Here is a 16,439-nt window from a genome sequence, read left to right on the forward strand (position 1 = left end):
GTGCCCCGTGACTCTGGCTGTGACTGCGACTGTGATCGTGGATGCAGCCACCCAAAGGTGACAGCCGCCACAGCAAAATGTACATAAATAGTTCGCATTGCTCTTGGCCCAGCTGCGAGATAATGCGTAGAGTGCAGAAAGGATATGGTCGATGCAAGTCGCTGGGGAAATACTCTAATTTAAATAAATAATCTCAGTTTACATTTTAATACAAGGGATTTAATGATATCTTAATCGGGTATTATACAACTCAATTGAATAAACGTATCTTCTTTTTGTGTGCGCTGTGTTACAATACTTTAGTTTTGTATAAATCTTTATAGGCAAAAGTATACTTATAAGGTGCAATAAGTTTCTATAAGCTCTGCTCGAATTGGGGATACCCTCTGTTAGAGCATCAAGCGACAGCCAAAAAGCGGTGGTCAGAAACGGATCTGTTCGCATGCCGTCGCCTGGGCCGTGGCCCCTGAAAATGTCTCATTTAAATAACTTGCATGCATTTAGTCATACTTTTGTTTCAGCCCGCTGCCGTTTCCCCTCCCCACCCCTCTACAAGAAACAGCTACCGCCTCCCCCCTCCCCTTCAGCGCACAGGCATGCGCCTCTGGGCAACCAGCGAGGATGTAAGGAATCAAGCAGCGCATCGCGACGTCAACTTAAGTGGCCAACGGAGGTAGAACAACAATAACAACTTCGAAAACACCGTGGCGTTCAGTGCTGTCAATTTGGTTATGGAGTTGGCCAAATTTTGAAGAAAAGTTCTAAGTCTCTTTGAGTTGGGTCTTATAATATGATAGATTTTAAACAATCATAAACGTCAGTTAAGGTTCGTTTCAATAGGATATTTAAACATATTATATTTGAATATGGAAATACCAGTTCTGAACCATTAGAGGAAACTCTGCTAGGCAATATACACATCAAAAATAACCAAGTTTATATTAATTTAATCGAAGACTCTCTTCTTATAGCAATGATTTTCGATCGCTGTCATCAAATAGTTGGCATCACTATCAGCGATTTTTGAGCGCATCCTTGGCTCTTTGAGTGTCGACTATGCAAATCTTGCTATCCATTGCCATTCCATGGTTGCCATTGCACCCTGCTCCTCATCGCGGAGCTTTTGTTCTTTTCATTTTTTTTTTATTTACTATACTTGCTGCTGCTGCAGAGTTGCTGATCGATTTTGTTCACGTCACTTGTGGGGTGCGCTGTTGGTTTTTGCTGAACTTTCAATTGTTCTCGGATCGATAAAGTGGTACATGTGTAGGGCCAGACACCCCCGTGTATAAACACACACATGTGTCTAGATTTATATGTATTTTTTATTTATAAAGTCTGAGCCTTGTTCAGTTGACAAATTCTCGTTGAGCCAATTCGTGTCTGCGTCGAGAGTTTTTAATTAATTCAAATGCAATTCGAACTTCATGGCGAGTGATGTTGGGCTGATTGAAGCTGAAGGCCAGCACGTGAGTGGAGCCACTGTTACTTTTTACCCACCTCCCCACTTTTTTTGAGGCAGATGCACTGCGTCACAGGTGCACTCAAAAGTAGTAAGAGTTTATGATGTCATAAGCATAAATAAATTTAAACTAGTATTATCACTCCATTTACATCAAATATGAAAATATATTTATGTTACATGCTTAAGCAGTCTTCTTTACATAAAACCTTAGATTTTTATAAACATATTATATTATTTTTTTAATTTACAAAAATTATAATTTTTCCCAGTGTACTCCACACAAGCAAGCTGGCAAAGCTGCAGACGGACGTTCATTCAGTAAACGTAAACGTTTGTGATTTGTAACGATTGTGCAGTACATAAATCAGTCATGGATTTATTGCAAGAAATGAAATTCGCCGGCTGCTCCTCAACAGCTTCGTCTTGGTCTTCTTCGCCATCTTCATCTTCGTCTGCAGTCTTCGCTCGTCGATCTTCAGTTTTCAGCGTCGCGTCTTCAGTGTGGTGGTATAGTCTTCAGTCTTCAGTCTCCCGATTGGTGAACGTTTGCAGCGGTCGTGAGTGGCGCTGCGTGTGGGTCGCATAAATTTCACGCTTTGCGCAGGCGCTGCCACAAATCGATGTTCTCTTTTGTTGTGCTCCCCTTTACCGCTACCCCCCCGCCCCTCCTCCGTACCGCCACACCCCCCGGGCCAACGAGCGCGGTTTTATGAGTCACGGCGCGGTCTATGCTCGTGCTTTTATTAGTGGTGCCAATTTATTGGTGTCCAAAACCAACTCGTATATTTAAAACGCTAAAAATAGCATGGCAATAGATAGTAATAAAACCACAAGCATTAAAATGGCCCCAGTATAATATGTTTATGTTTAACTAATCAAAAAAGGCTACAAAAAATGTGTAGTACTATGAAAAGAAAAAAAACTTGTATTAACATTTGGAAGTTATTTATTTTTACTTGGTTGGTTATTGTCATTTGGGTACATAAAAATGTTAAGTGCTTGTTATTGTTTATATATATTAATAAAGAGTGTACATCGACGTATAAAAAAAAATATTACAGCAAATATTTAAAAACTCTACTCAAGTACCACATATCCAAATGACTTATTTTATATCTTATGCAAATGGTCTACGACTATAAAATTTGCATAATATCTTTTCCCATCTGCTGCAAATAAGCCAGTTAAGCAGCACTGCATTAGCTGGGATCCTGGCTTTTGGCGTACCCGTTGCAACCAGGAAGTGGGGTGGATCATGGAGCCATGGCCATATAGCCCAAGCTGGGCATGAACCGTTTGGCCGGCTGGGCCCTAACTGCTGCTGCCCTGCAGCGGGTGACCATTAGGACGTGGCATACTCACGAGTCTCAGGTTTTTAGGAGCTGCTCCAGCCAACATCCCCCTTGGAGCGCTGGACACGCAATGCCGCTAATTGTCTACTAAATGCCAAACCAGACTGAAACACTCAAATGCCGAGTACCCGAACCGGGGTCCAATCCAATCCAATCCAGCTGAAAACGAAACCGAATCCGAGGACAGTCCCAACGAATTTATGTGCACTTCGCATTTGCAATCATATCAGATTGCATGACAGTTCTCAATTACTTTTGGCCAAGCAAAACGATTTCAATTGCGAAATCGACGGAAAACGAAATTTCGTTACGAAGCCCGCCATCAAAGAGATGTTGGCTGGGAAATTATGTAAATTGATTGAAATTTAACATTCCACAAACTTTTATTTAACAATTCAAGCTGATCAAAATATGTTCATATACATTTTTAAATTTTTAAATAGATATTTTTCCATTAATAAAATACAATAAGTAAGTCAGCCTGTCTTAAAATTAGAGATTGTATCATACATCACCTTAAGTGTGATAAAAATAGAATATATTTTGAGTTTTGCCTAACTGATTTGCAAAAAGTTTTGATTACAAGTTAAAAATATGTAAATTTAAGTTTTGTCAAAAGTCATTCTTAAGTTCTTCGCATCTCATTCGAAGGAAATAAATCAGTCGAGCTAATTTACATTCAAGGCTGATTCCCTGATTAATGGTTCCCATTGTCCGTATGCATATGGCTCTGTTTAGCGATAAGTTCGGCATTCCAGCTTAAGCATTCAATTAAAAGGCTATACTTTACCGATCTTTAAGGAGCTACGCCTCCGACAACCTGCCTGGTTCTGCTCCAGACTAATCCTTAAGCGGGTTCGATGCACTTTCGATTTCCCTTTTAATTTTTTTTTGTTTTTTTTTTTTTGGTCTAACCGTTTGGCGGGCTCGGTACCGTTAGCTTTTGGCCCGAATCGAAAACTACAATGTATAATTTATTGCCTGCAGACTTGGCCTAATCCCTGGCCTAATCGTCTTTGCCCTGACTTCTCCCTGCCCACACGAACGATAGGGTCCACTCACCTCTCCTCTGGCCATCCGACATTTTACTTTCTTGGCCCGGCTTTTAGGCGCTTTATTTTGCTTTCGTTTCACCTCGCTTTGTGTTTCGTTTCATTTTGTGCCTTCATAATTTATTATCGCCTCAAAAGCATCTCAATTATGGCTCCTGGCCAGACATGAAACCATCGAAGCGCGGGCTCGTATCAGTGGGGAATACTACGAGCTGACTGGATGACTGGCTGGCTGGCTGGCTGCTATCTGCATTCGTTTTCTTAATCTGCCGGAGCAATTACAAAACTCTTACAAAACTCTTATTCAATTAAATTCGCATGATGCTGTCGCGAGCGGCGTGTAAACGCTACCCGCTGACCAAGTTCGAGATTTGGCAACAGTTTATCCGAGTGAAGAGCCGGACGAGATAAAGACAATGCTGTCTACACAGTAACAAAGTAATTAGTAATTAATAATATAATATAAACACATAAGTACAAATCAACATATCAATCAAACAAACACAAATTATATCTACATGCATTTAAAAATTATCGAAAATCATTATAAGACGCATGTGTCACGACTAAAAGCTTATATTATTAACTGTGTATCATGATTTTTTTTGCGTGTAACTTTCCAAGGGGCGTAGGAGGCGTGGCCGGGAGCTTACACACAGAGGCGGCTTCAATTTCATCCTCGCAATCGTGATGTGCTTTTGATTGCCCCAAGCCGAGCAGCCATGATCGTTCCCGCCCCCCTAAAAAACAAATCAAAAAAAAAAAAAAAAAAAAAAAAACGCTGCCATTGTTGTCAGCTCCTCTGGTGTTCTTTCCACCTCTTATAGAAACCAAGCCATTGGAACTGCACACTTTTACTTTCCGCATCTGCCATTGGGGCTTTTCCATCCCCAATATCAAGCCAACTACCGCCGGAACTATAAATTCGAGTGTGGTGCGTCATTAGTGTCCCTCCATCCCGGGATTATCGCAGACAAATTGTCGTCATGTCTGGCCAACGAGGGATGCATTTCAATTTATTTCGGTTTTCGGCTATCGCAGGTGGGAAATGAATGAGTGCCTTGTGGCAGGTGCCGCATATTTTGAATTGTTTTCCTTGGCCGCTGGCTGATTTATGCATTTTTCGCTTCAAAACTCAAAACTCGACAATTCATTAGTTGTCAGCGGTTTGAATGAGCAACAAGTGGGTATGCCTGATTGGATAGCTCTAGTGCTCGTTAGACCACCTAGATACCTCTTATATAATTATAGAAACATCTATGAATATGTGTGATTGAATTTAAGAAATTTAAGTTGTGGTTAAGATTAGTTATGATCCCTTACCTGTATATATTAAATGTGTTTGGGTGTAGAAAACCCATGCCTAGTATTCCCTTGGTAATCTTTAAGCGGTATCTCCAATAGGAACTACTCCTCAAGATGAAGACGAAACATTGCCCCCTTATGACATTAGATATTCCAAGCAGAGACGCTTTGCCTAGCCAGTGACATTTATTGTTGTTTTCCTGTTGGTGGCAATCGGGCAACAAAGACATACCTCCGCATACATAACTCATTCGCGAGTGAAGGCGATGACAAACGGCTTCCATTTCCTCATTATCGATTGATATCTCGATACTCCCGACTGACCAAATTCGCTGAGGGACAAGCTGGACTCGTACATGGAGTGGCGACTGGCGAGGAGGCGGGGTTTTGGGATGTACAAGTATATACAAGTATATCTGACAGAAGTATGCCAAAACTGCAAAATTCGTGTATTTCGTTTCATCGTCGGTAAATGGGTCCAAAGAGAACGAGGATTTCGGTGACTGAAATGCGCTAATTACACGCACTCCGGCAATCGTTAATTGAAGTTGTCAAGCCGGGGCATGCCACCAAATATGCGCCGCAATGCCAATGCCAAACGATCGGGCGATCAGATTCGCGGGAAATCAAAAGCGCATGGGGAAATGGGAGCTGGGAACGACAAGCGGGCGATCTCTGGACATGGACACAATGTTGCAGCACCAATTATCCGTGAATTGAGCTAAAACCAACGAAAATGCTGCCGACCAGCGAATGGCGCCATTAATTATCGCAAAAAGGGATGCATTTCTTCATAATTAAGCGGGTGAATGACACACCGAAGGCAGCCAGTATGTCCACTGGTCGGTAGTGCTCAGTGCTACTAAAGCACCGAGTGCACCAAGTGCATCCAGTGCACCCAGTGCTCCTCCATTAGTCGGAGTGATGCAGCGGCTAATAGAGAAACATTACTCATTCCCAGCAGGATATCGTCGAGTTCGCAGCGTGTCTAGTCGTAGTTCTGCGGTGGACCGTGGCGAGATCCGAATCCACAAATAGGAAACCAAGGGGTAAACATGCAATTGAGAAATTTATTAAAAATCATTTTCATTAATTTGGTTATTTATGCCCAGGATCAAACATTCAATTAGGCTGATGTTATAAATCTCGTATTCATTTTTCACATGCTACAACCACGCATGGTTCCTATAAATCACCGGCAAGTGCACACCGCACTGGCACTGCACAGATGTCGCGCACTGTACCCAGCAGCCGAGTGCCTGCCTACGGCTCACGCACAGTTGCAGTTGCAGTCGAATCGCGGCAGCAAATTAAAGGCTATTTAGTATACCAACAACTATTTGGTATACAAAAGTTACCCCTTTATATGTCTTGTTTTATTATTTTTTTTTTTGCTATTTATTTATTGATTTTCATTTTGTCTGGCTGGCGGAAAAGTCAAGCGAAAGGTTAAAAGTGAAATACCTCCCGCTGGCTTGTAACAATGTCAAAATGCTTTATGATTCGATTTTTAGTCTTGCAATTTTTTATTGGATTTGTGGTTTAGTTTCATGGTTATTGTTTTTACTGTCATGTTGTTGGGCACGAAAAAACGAGAGTAGCAAGATGCACAAAAGACGATAAATGCAATAAAAAAGGTTAAATCAAAAATTGTTAGCTTTGCAAACGAGGCTTGAATGCTCTAATGAGTCTGTTAGTTTTCTTACTTACTTTGGAAACATATAGTATACCTTTTAAGATTTATCTCTTAAGATACTGTATACATACAGTTGATTAGTTGATAGATATATACCGATTTTTTTAGGTAAATTCTTTATAATTAGTTAGCGAACCCTTGAAATATTCACCCAACTGCGGATAGTGCAGCATTTCTCAAGAAACCCACGTACTTGGCTCGCCATAGCCCCAAGAAAATAATCGAAGACAACATAAAATATATTGACAACGGCAGATCAGTTAACGAATGGCAAGCGGTAACAACGAAGCCAAACAAATTTGGGACATTTGTTGAACCTTCGAGCTGACCCGCTTGGGTAAAAGCCGCAGCCAGACCAGAAGGAGCCCAAATTAAATCAGAGCCCCAGCTGCAGGAAGCCGGCCAAAAAGCGGAAAGCTGACGCCCGACCCATGGCTTATCTCCAGTTGAATCGACTTCGGGTGGGCAGACCAGATTGCGGCGATCATGCGGGGGGAGTATGGGGTAATACGGGGCGGAGGGCTGCTCGCTCTCACATGGCTAGATCGGAAAATGAAGCCGGCTGCCTTGGCCGGGCCAACCTCATCATCAAAAGCGCAACCGAAGTGGGGCGTGGCGCAGCCTTGTCAGCACGATCAAGCCTCCAATCGCTGCCATATGCAATAGGCTCTATATAAATGTTATTTTTCCATGTAATAAATTGCATAGAAAACATAAATTTAATTTATAACGCCCCGCGCAGTCGCCGACGTCTTGGCAATTAAGACGTCACCTAATGGGCGCAAGCGAGAGCGACAGCACTGACAACATGGCGTTCGATAATCGCCGTCCCGCTCCTCCTGCGAAACAATTAATGGCGCCCGGAACAGGTCACTTTTCGCACTCTCACATTTGTCAAGTGCGCGGGCAAAGAAGCCAAAGTTGCGCCCTTGGCCCTGTGGGGCTCGTCATCAGGACAAGTAAGTAAGTTAGTCATATAAATAAAATCCATAGAACAAAACTTAGTTACAAGGCAAGTTCATTAAAGTAGTTATAGGTCTTCTTCGTACGTAAATCTTTAATGGAACGTATTAAAAGTTACCTGTGATATATTCTGCTGCATAATTTCTCTCAGTGCCGGTTGCCTTGTTTTGTTTGGTTAGCAGACCTTTCCTTCAAAACCATAGCGTTGTGCGCATGCGCGCACTCATATTCCTTGTACTGCTGTTTGTTTTCGTATATTTGCGCTTGGGCTCTTATTTGTATTTGTATTTGTCCTCGAAGCAAACTGTGAATGCGCACGCTCCGCGTTGATTGATGGCATTCATTTGCCACTCGGACAGGGCTACATTAATATCAACAGCGGCAGCGCGAGCCCATCTTCAGACGCGACTACGTCCTTCCCCGCCCACTGCGCAATCATCATCCCAAAGGGGCGTTACAGTTGTCCAAAGGGTGTGTGTGTGTGTGGGGGTGGGGTCGTGGTCGGGACTTGGGGCTCGGGGGCAGGCATTTCAAGGCTTTGTGTGACTATGACTATTCGCTGGCCAGAGTGTTTGCATAGCTATCCACGATCCCAGATCAGGCGCATCAGGTCCATCTTTAAATGATGGAGTAACCAATTGGTTGAGTTCCAGGAATTCAAGCATTGCTTTGTTATTATATTTGATTTGCAACTACAATATATATTTGTTCATTCTTGAACTTTTAATACAAATATATTATTTGTAAAATTAAACTCAAGAAAACTTTCTATAATACCCGCTGCCACATACTCGCCCATATGTGCACATCTCACTCGATCCACATCTTCCTGGCCTCCATCTTCATCTCCGTCTCCGGCGCAGGCCACAATCATTACTCACTCGTGCTAATCCCAGAGACTCCATTCCATTCCGCTGCGACCAAGAAAAATCACATGCGAGGCATTTAAAGATTTGGGGCGAGTGGCTCAGTTGGGGCAAATGGAAAAGCTGCAACTGCATATGCAACGCCAGCAACTGCAACTTCAGAATTTGCAGCCACACAACGGCAACGGCAACTGGCGATAAGCAGCTCGGGAAAACTGAGAAGCCAAGATGGCAATTGAGTTGTTCGCCAGCTGGGCCATCTGGCTTTGACTTTGGCTCAAAGGAGCAACTGAGCAACTGAGGAACTGAGCAACTGAGCAACTGCAACTGCAACTGCAACCGCTGATGATGTTGCTGCTCCTTGCTGCTCCTAAGCATGTGCCGGCCGTAATGGCGATGCATTTATTAAAGGCTTTTGTGCGTGCGGGCTGTTCCCCCTGCCACCATTCAACTGGCAAACCTCCCTGGAAAGCTTCCCGCTGGTCGGGTCCGCTCACTTGCTTAATCCATAAATGGAAATTAATGGTTGGCATAAGTGTGTGTGTAGATCCGCTGAGCCTCTCAACTTGGCTAATGGCGCTGGCTAACGGTACTGGCTGAGTGCCACTGCATTTGCATTTGGGCCTGCAAAAATATTAAGACATAAATGTCATCAACAATGATACCAAAAACAGGGGCGTAGGGGCAGGGTGCTTAGCTGGGGGCAAAGGCTGCGTGGGAGTAGGAATTAATGGAATTAATGTCATATAATAGTTATATCATACTAATTTTTAAGGAATATGTCTTGTAATCATACCACTTATTTAATGAGCGACAGTACTTAAAATATTCCTTACCACAATTCAGAGTAATAAATTTAAAAATAAGAATCAATGTGACATTTTTAGATATCCTCTAAAACCTAAACGCTAAAACATGCAGAGAAATGATATGGGATTATGCTAACTTAGGAGCTCTATTTTGTGAATATATTGATTTTCGAATGGGTGAAAATTAGTGAATGCTAAGCCATAAGTGGGGAAAACTGAATAATCAAATCAAAATGAGGCAAGCAGATAAACGCCCACTGGCCATAAGGAACCGAATAGGGGCTCCCTTTTCTTGGGTCATTTAGATGGCCGGTCCAAGGAGCGTATAAAAAATGATACCACAATTTATGGGCGACATCTAATGGCGTACAGATGCAACTTAGTTGGCGGATTTGCAGCATCTGCTGCATGCAACGCAATGCAACAGCAACAGCATCGGCAGCGAGTCTCATAAAACATAATCAAGTTCACATTCAGAGAGTCTCAGACGACCGACTGAAACCGGGCGACAATGGCAGACCACATCCTGCCTAGACGTTCCTACAATCCTACGCCCTCTCCCGGGAAATGTAGTCTTTGGACTTCCAGCTCCGGCTCTATGCAAGATTAATTTCCAGCCATATTGTCATATTCTGGCCATTGCAGCTGCCGCAGCCGGCAGGGCATATAAGTTTTATAAGCGTTTTGACTCCATTAACTCTCCGCGGCAAGCTAATTTCCATAACTTCTGCGTGGCGTTGTGGTACCAGATCAATTTATCAAATTGGTAAGTGCGGCGAGGTGTGTATTAATTGTCAGCCATTTGGCATTTGGCAATCGATGAAGAAGGGCGGCTTTCGTAGGCGTAGGCGTGGCAGTGTCGCGTGGGAAGTGTTGAGTGCTCCATTTGGAATGCGATCTTAATGGAGGTCTAATTGAAAACTCTCACTGCGGATCATTAATTGGGGCCTCAGCCATTGAATGAAGGTTAAGAGAATTGCTCATAAGAGCCATTGGACCCGAACCGGTTCGCTCTGCTAACTAAATTGTTTTGAGGGCAATTTATGTAAATTTTCGTCTTGTTGTGTTGCCTTGTAACATTTCCATAAGTATTTCGTTTGTTTGCTCGAAAAACACTTTTCTTAGGGGCCCCTTAGCCAAGTTCGTTGCCTAAGTCTTTTGTTTGTCCGCCAGCGAGGAGACCACACACACTCACGACGCTTCGAAGGCATTGATTTCACTCACTTACCAGGGCCCCCTGAAAATGAAACAAGCCCGTTAACAATTTGCACAAAACATTTGCGGATCCCGGGAAATACACCCTGCATTGGGTGTAGGGGGTGGAGGAGGGGTGCCTGTTCGCATTCAATAAATAAAATGTCAAAACAATAATGAAATGAATTATGGGCGCGCATCAGACCGAAGTCGGAGAAGCTGCATCATGAGGCAGGTCGGCGGCGGCGGCGGAGGCGGCGGCGGCGTGGGCCTCCATTTGCAGTTGGACCCTGGTCTTTCGAGCACCGGGCAATTTCTGGACGCTCTTTTATTTATTGATTTCGTGCGTATGCACAATCAGAGGCTCGTTTGGCCCGGCCCTGCGGCATTCTGCACTCCGAGCTCGTAATGAAACAGAGTGGATTATCCGTGGCCTGCTAACGCCGGCGGAACGCAATCAAAACTTTCGCTGCCAATGCCAAAGTCAGAGCCAAAAAGCCAACTGAATCAACAGTCAGCAAACAAAAAAAAAATGCAATTATTTCGATAAAAATGACCGTTTACTGTCGTTTTGTGGATATTGGGAGCCAATTTATGTGCCCCTCCACTCAGGTGGGAGGGAAGTTCAGGGCAGGCAAACATGGAGCATAATTTTCTGCAATATGTACGATTCGGCAGGGTCTTTCCTTAATTTTTTTTTGCCATTTAAACTGGGTCAAGGAAGCGATTCAATTCAGAAAATATGTATTGTTGGGTAAATGTTTGGATGTTTTGAAATAACCAAAGAGAAATGCAATGCAAAAAAAGTTTTTCGTTTCCTTTTTATTTTATCGATGAAATTATGAAACTAAAAATGTATCTTTAAAATGTAACGCAAGCTATGAAGTTATAATTGCTACGTAATTCTTTCTTCAGCTCGAGAGAAATTTGAGCGGCAGTCTTGTTGTACAAAATTCCCGTTTTCGTTTGTTTTTAAGTTATGATAAAACCCATAGTTGTAATACATTGGTAATAAGGAATTGATCAATTCACTTTATTGTTTGGCATTTGGAGTCAAACAGCTGTGGATCAACGGGGATTTCCTCTTTTATTGATAGTTATCGCATAATCAATGAATACAATAATCAAAGCCAAATTGATATTCTCGAATGTTAACGATGGACAATAAAACACCCAGCTTCATAACTATGGCCATAAAAAGTTGATTTGATTTTTGTGTCAATTTAAAGCCATATCCAAAACAACGGATTCGATAGTTATCGCTGACTCGTGTTTCGGACATCCATTTAACCGATTATTATGTGGATTTTGGGGATGATTTATACGTTCCGATTTTTATGGTGCACTTAAGTGTTGGCCACTTAGCCATTTTCATCGTTTTTTTTTGTGGGCGAGGGGCGTTACCGCAGCGACAAATAAGGCATAGCATTTGAAACGCCCAAGAGCAAAGCGGTCTTTTTTTGGAAATATGCTCATAATTTTAGTACATTTTGAATGTGGCCGAGCGCGACTCACATGCTTCCCGGCAAATTCCCCATTAAAAGTCCCAGCTACGAATCAGCCGAAAATAAAGTATGTATATCGCCTCTGACCACGCATGCATATATTAACGATGGCGAAGTATGGTATGGTATGGTATGGTATGGCATCGTATCGATACAAAGTTACTGGTTTCTTTGGCCCTAGGGCTCCAGCAGCTCAAGCTGCAGCGTTCTGATCGTGTAACGCTTATTTGGATCAAGATAAAAATTATGTATGATCAGAAATCAGTTTGACAACAAAATGCTTTATGTGCGCAATTCTTAACGCTGCAATTTAACAAAACGGCACATTAAGCCACAGGGGCTGAGGGGTGCAGTGTTGTTTGGCTGGGTAACCCACTTTCCTCCACCTTACGACCGGTAACGTTCGCGGCATGCTAATAAGGGCGGCGCATACTTTTCGCCCGGGCGAAAGTCAATAAAGTTGAACGGCTCATGCCGCCCCCATACCCCCCAAACGGCCCCACCTCACCCCCGAAATCGTTCATCATAAGCGGTGAGACCGATCGGTATCCGCAGCATCTACACATCATGGAATTGTCTCCACTGAGTAGTTACACTGAAAGAATTGACTATGTGAAAGATATATTTTTCAGAAGCTGTATACATGTACAACATTTGGGTGTTTTGAGAACCATATGCAGTTTATTGAATCAGGTTTTGTTGTGCTTATATACAACTTCTATTATACATACATACGTTACATATATTAAAGCATTTTTATTTTTTACTATTTTTTAAATAAATCATTTTTTAGTGTGTTATTCATATCGAGCCGATCTGGTTATTACAAATTGGCTGTCAACACAAAAATCTGTCAAGAACCACATGGCAATAAATATTGAATACTAATTCAGTCGAGCTGGCAAGGTGAACAAGAACTGCTTTCTCTTACATTTTTCTCTCAGTGAAGGACCTTGCGCTGACTTTGACTTCGGCCTCGGCCTGTCCATATCTGCAACGTCGATCAATGCAAATTTCTGAGCTGATCAAACTGGCCAAGAGCAGCAGCGTCAGCAGCAGCAGCAGCCTACGCAGCGGCAGCGGCTCAAGAATTATTATTAAATTCGATATAAATAATATTCGCAACCGCTGCAGCGCGCTGTGCCCCTCGCTCAAATCCCCTCGTCTGGACAGTCTGCTGATTAATAAAAGACGGCTGCCGTGGCAGAAGTTCGGAGATGGCCTGCGGTGCTTAAAAATTCTGAGGCATCTGTCAAGTCGAGCGAAGGTGAAGGTTTCGCGCAGGCGCAGCAGGACCTGGCCTGCAGATCTGAAGATCTGGGGATCTACGTATATGCACGTACGTGTAATATAACATACAATGGTATACGGGTGTACAATGGCGATGTGGGGATCGCGAAGCTTGCAAACGTTTTCGAGGGGAACGCTTTGCATACGTGCGTGTATGTGACAGTCGCATAATAACGCTTCAATTAAGCCCAAGCGATTCCCTGACACGATTTTCCTTTGTGCGCTGGCCAAAAACTCCACTGGCCGATGCATATCAATAAGATCTGACGTCAATTTTGATAAGCGAACGCATATTATTATTGTTATTATTAGCCATATATACGCCCCACATCTAAAAGCCCCAGCAAGCCCCCCTCCCCCGCGCAACGTAATAATCAGCGGCATGGCAATGTGGCAAAGAAGGGGGTTTGGAAATCCCTTCGAGCATTTTGTCGGGTAGCTGACCGATGGTAGCGATGCGACGGATATCTGGCATATCGACATATGCCAGCGAAAGATGAAATTCCTGGGAGCATCCACACACGGCCGAGAATAAAATAAGAATTATGCTTAAATTATGCAAGGTCCAACAATTTACAAAGTGATCGAGCCCCAGCCCTTTTTTGGACCCCGCAGATGCCCCCGGATCCGCGTTACAAGGTGAAAGACCAGGCGGAACAGGAAGACCAGGGATGTGAAACCTGGGAAACGCGATGACTAGAATGGGATTATATTCATTCATCATATTACTTAAAAAATGTAGTACTAATCTCAAAAGATACCATAAAAACCATTAAGCACATAAACATACCACTAACTTACATTATATTACAAATGTCTATGACTTTGGGGCCCTGAACTTCGCACAATGTACGATCGATTTGTGAAATAGATAAAACGCTGACGTTTTGATCGATATTTATGATTCCTTCGCATGAAGAGCTACTTCATGGAGTTGGGGAACCCAGGAAAACCTATGTCCTGGAGCCCAACTAGATGGCAGTCAGAAGCCTTGGCATCGCAAGGGAGTTGGAGCAGCGGGAGTGCTATGTGATTTAGGATTTCATTTGTTAGTTGGAGGCCAAAACAATTTGTTGCCTGTTGCCAAGCTGCTAAGCTGCCTTCCTGCCCCTCTTTCCCACTCCATTTCACTTGGCATGTCTTTTTTTTTTTGTTCAAGGGCCCCGGATCTTATGTGGCGCATCCTGATCCGCTGCACTCTCCGAATACATTTGTAGTAATCACGTGTTATCGCCGCATTTGGACATTTTAAAAGGTCATAACTTAAAACCTTATCGGACGGACGGAGAGGCGAACGGAAAGAAAGAGACGCCCAGCGAGCTCGAGCTCGAGTTCGAGTTTTGAGTTCGAGTGCGACATGCGACATGCAATGCAATCCAAAGCGGAAAAAAAAGGAACTCACTCTCCGAGAGACATCCAAAAGTAGCCGAAATTGAGCTGAAGGATAACACGAAATGCCAACTGAGACAGCGGCGTTCCAGCACGCAAATTGCGGACCAGGCGAGCGGCCAGAGGATCGGTACCAGTCAAGTGGTGGCCAAAAGGGGTGGGGCCGCCATTACATTCCATTGAGCGCACTCCGATAATGAGCCCCCAACACACACTCGAAAAAAAGAATTGAGTATCATAGGTAAAATTATTAATACAAGCCCTGCTAGTAGTCGTTCTCTGCTAATATTACATAAAGTATTGTTTTCTAAAACTTAAAAAAAAACACTTTAAAAGTAGATACAACTTGTGATTTTTTTCAGTGCACTCACGCACACCCCTCCATCGTCGCAGGACACACTTTCTGCGGACTTGTGGTGCGCTAAAAGCGAAATGATAAGCTGACAGCTCCGGAGTAAGTAGGCGACCGACCTTAGCCTCCTCCACTACCGCCCGCTCCCCACGAATCCGCTCCTTTTGGCGACGCCGGCTTTTTATGATAGCTACAGGGGGGCAGGCCATGCGACTGAATGGCCAATGAATCTCTGACTCGGGAATTGCGACCGCAGATGACTCACAAACACACGCGTGTGATGGGTTTCGCATTAGAGCGTAATTCCCAAAACGGATCTGTCGAGCCGAAATGGCTTATACTATACCCATTCAAGATTGGCTAGCAGCAAGTTTAGTGTTTTAGTGTTTAACTCGGAATTGGTTTTGATCCCACAACGTTTTTGGGACTCAAAGCCATTGGCCATCAAAATTTATATTGGGCTTTAAAATGAATATTTATAGGATGATAATCTTTATCAGATTTATAATTCGATTTTTAATAATTAAACCGCAAATCTTGTGTTGATTAAATTTGTTTCCAGTGAAATCGAAATACAAAATAATAAATATAAATTTTTCACGGAATATTGTCGTCTCTTTGGTCCTTTGATATTCAAAATATATGTATGATTTTAGAGTTATGAATTTTTAATTAAATTTACAACAGCCAGACTTTGAAGTTGTTCACTATCTGAAATGGTTTTTTTTCTTTATAGTTTCTTCTAGTACCAGACACACAAAGTGAGACCCTTGATTATCCCGCCAGACATCTGCTCCAGTCTGATATTGATATGCACTCGAATCCATATGCCGACTTTCGCCAGCGGCACAAGTCCTTTCCCTTGGATCGATGAGCCGTGTAAATGGGATTCTCTATTTCAGAGCGATAAGTCGGGAATGCCTTCTGGCTCGGATATCAAAGTAATTACGTTCCCAACAACAAAAACGCTGCTGCGCCTGAGTCTGGATAGAGAAATGCCTGGTTGTTCATTGTTACCAATTTTTATGGAGAAATGAGATACCCAAAGGTACGATCCGATTATCATCTAGTTTTTCCCCGACCTCGCCACTTTGTGTGTTGACATTCCCCGCTTTTCCCATTTCTTGTGACAATTTCTACGAAAATTCAATGCAAACACAAATATATCGTCCCTAGATGATGCCTAAACACTCCCATTCAA

At 43.1% G+C, this 16,439-nt stretch overlaps 1 protein-coding gene and 1 long non-coding RNA gene across 2 annotated transcripts; both read left to right on the plus strand.

Moving 5' to 3' along the window:
* The first annotated feature begins 13,061 nt into the window (after positions 1–13,061).
* CG30114 (uncharacterized protein) lies at positions 13,062–14,285 on the plus strand. Its single transcript, NM_166275.2, has one exon. It carries the CDS (start codon positions 13,214–13,216, stop codon positions 13,559–13,561), a length of 348 nt encoding a protein of 115 aa, NP_725765.1. The 5' UTR covers positions 13,062–13,213; the 3' UTR covers positions 13,562–14,285.
* A 541-nt stretch (positions 14,286–14,826) lies between these two features.
* Positions 14,827–16,112, plus strand: lncRNA:CR45147 (long non-coding RNA:CR45147). Its single transcript, NR_124612.1, has 2 exons — positions 14,827–15,127; positions 15,249–16,112. It is a non-coding gene; the product is annotated as a long non-coding RNA:CR45147 (long non-coding RNA).
* The last annotated feature ends 327 nt before the right edge of the window (positions 16,113–16,439 follow it).

This window comes from Drosophila melanogaster, chromosome 2R, assembly GCF_000001215.4.
Source record: "Drosophila melanogaster chromosome 2R".
Classification (NCBI taxonomy): Eukaryota; Metazoa; Arthropoda; class Insecta; order Diptera; family Drosophilidae; genus Drosophila; species Drosophila melanogaster.

Bases quoted from the DNA above. Each gene is read 5' to 3' on its own strand.
- CG30114 (NM_166275.2), top strand. From the start codon at position 13,214: ATGCAAATTTCTGAGCTGATCAAACTGGCCAAGAGCAGCAGCGTCAGC.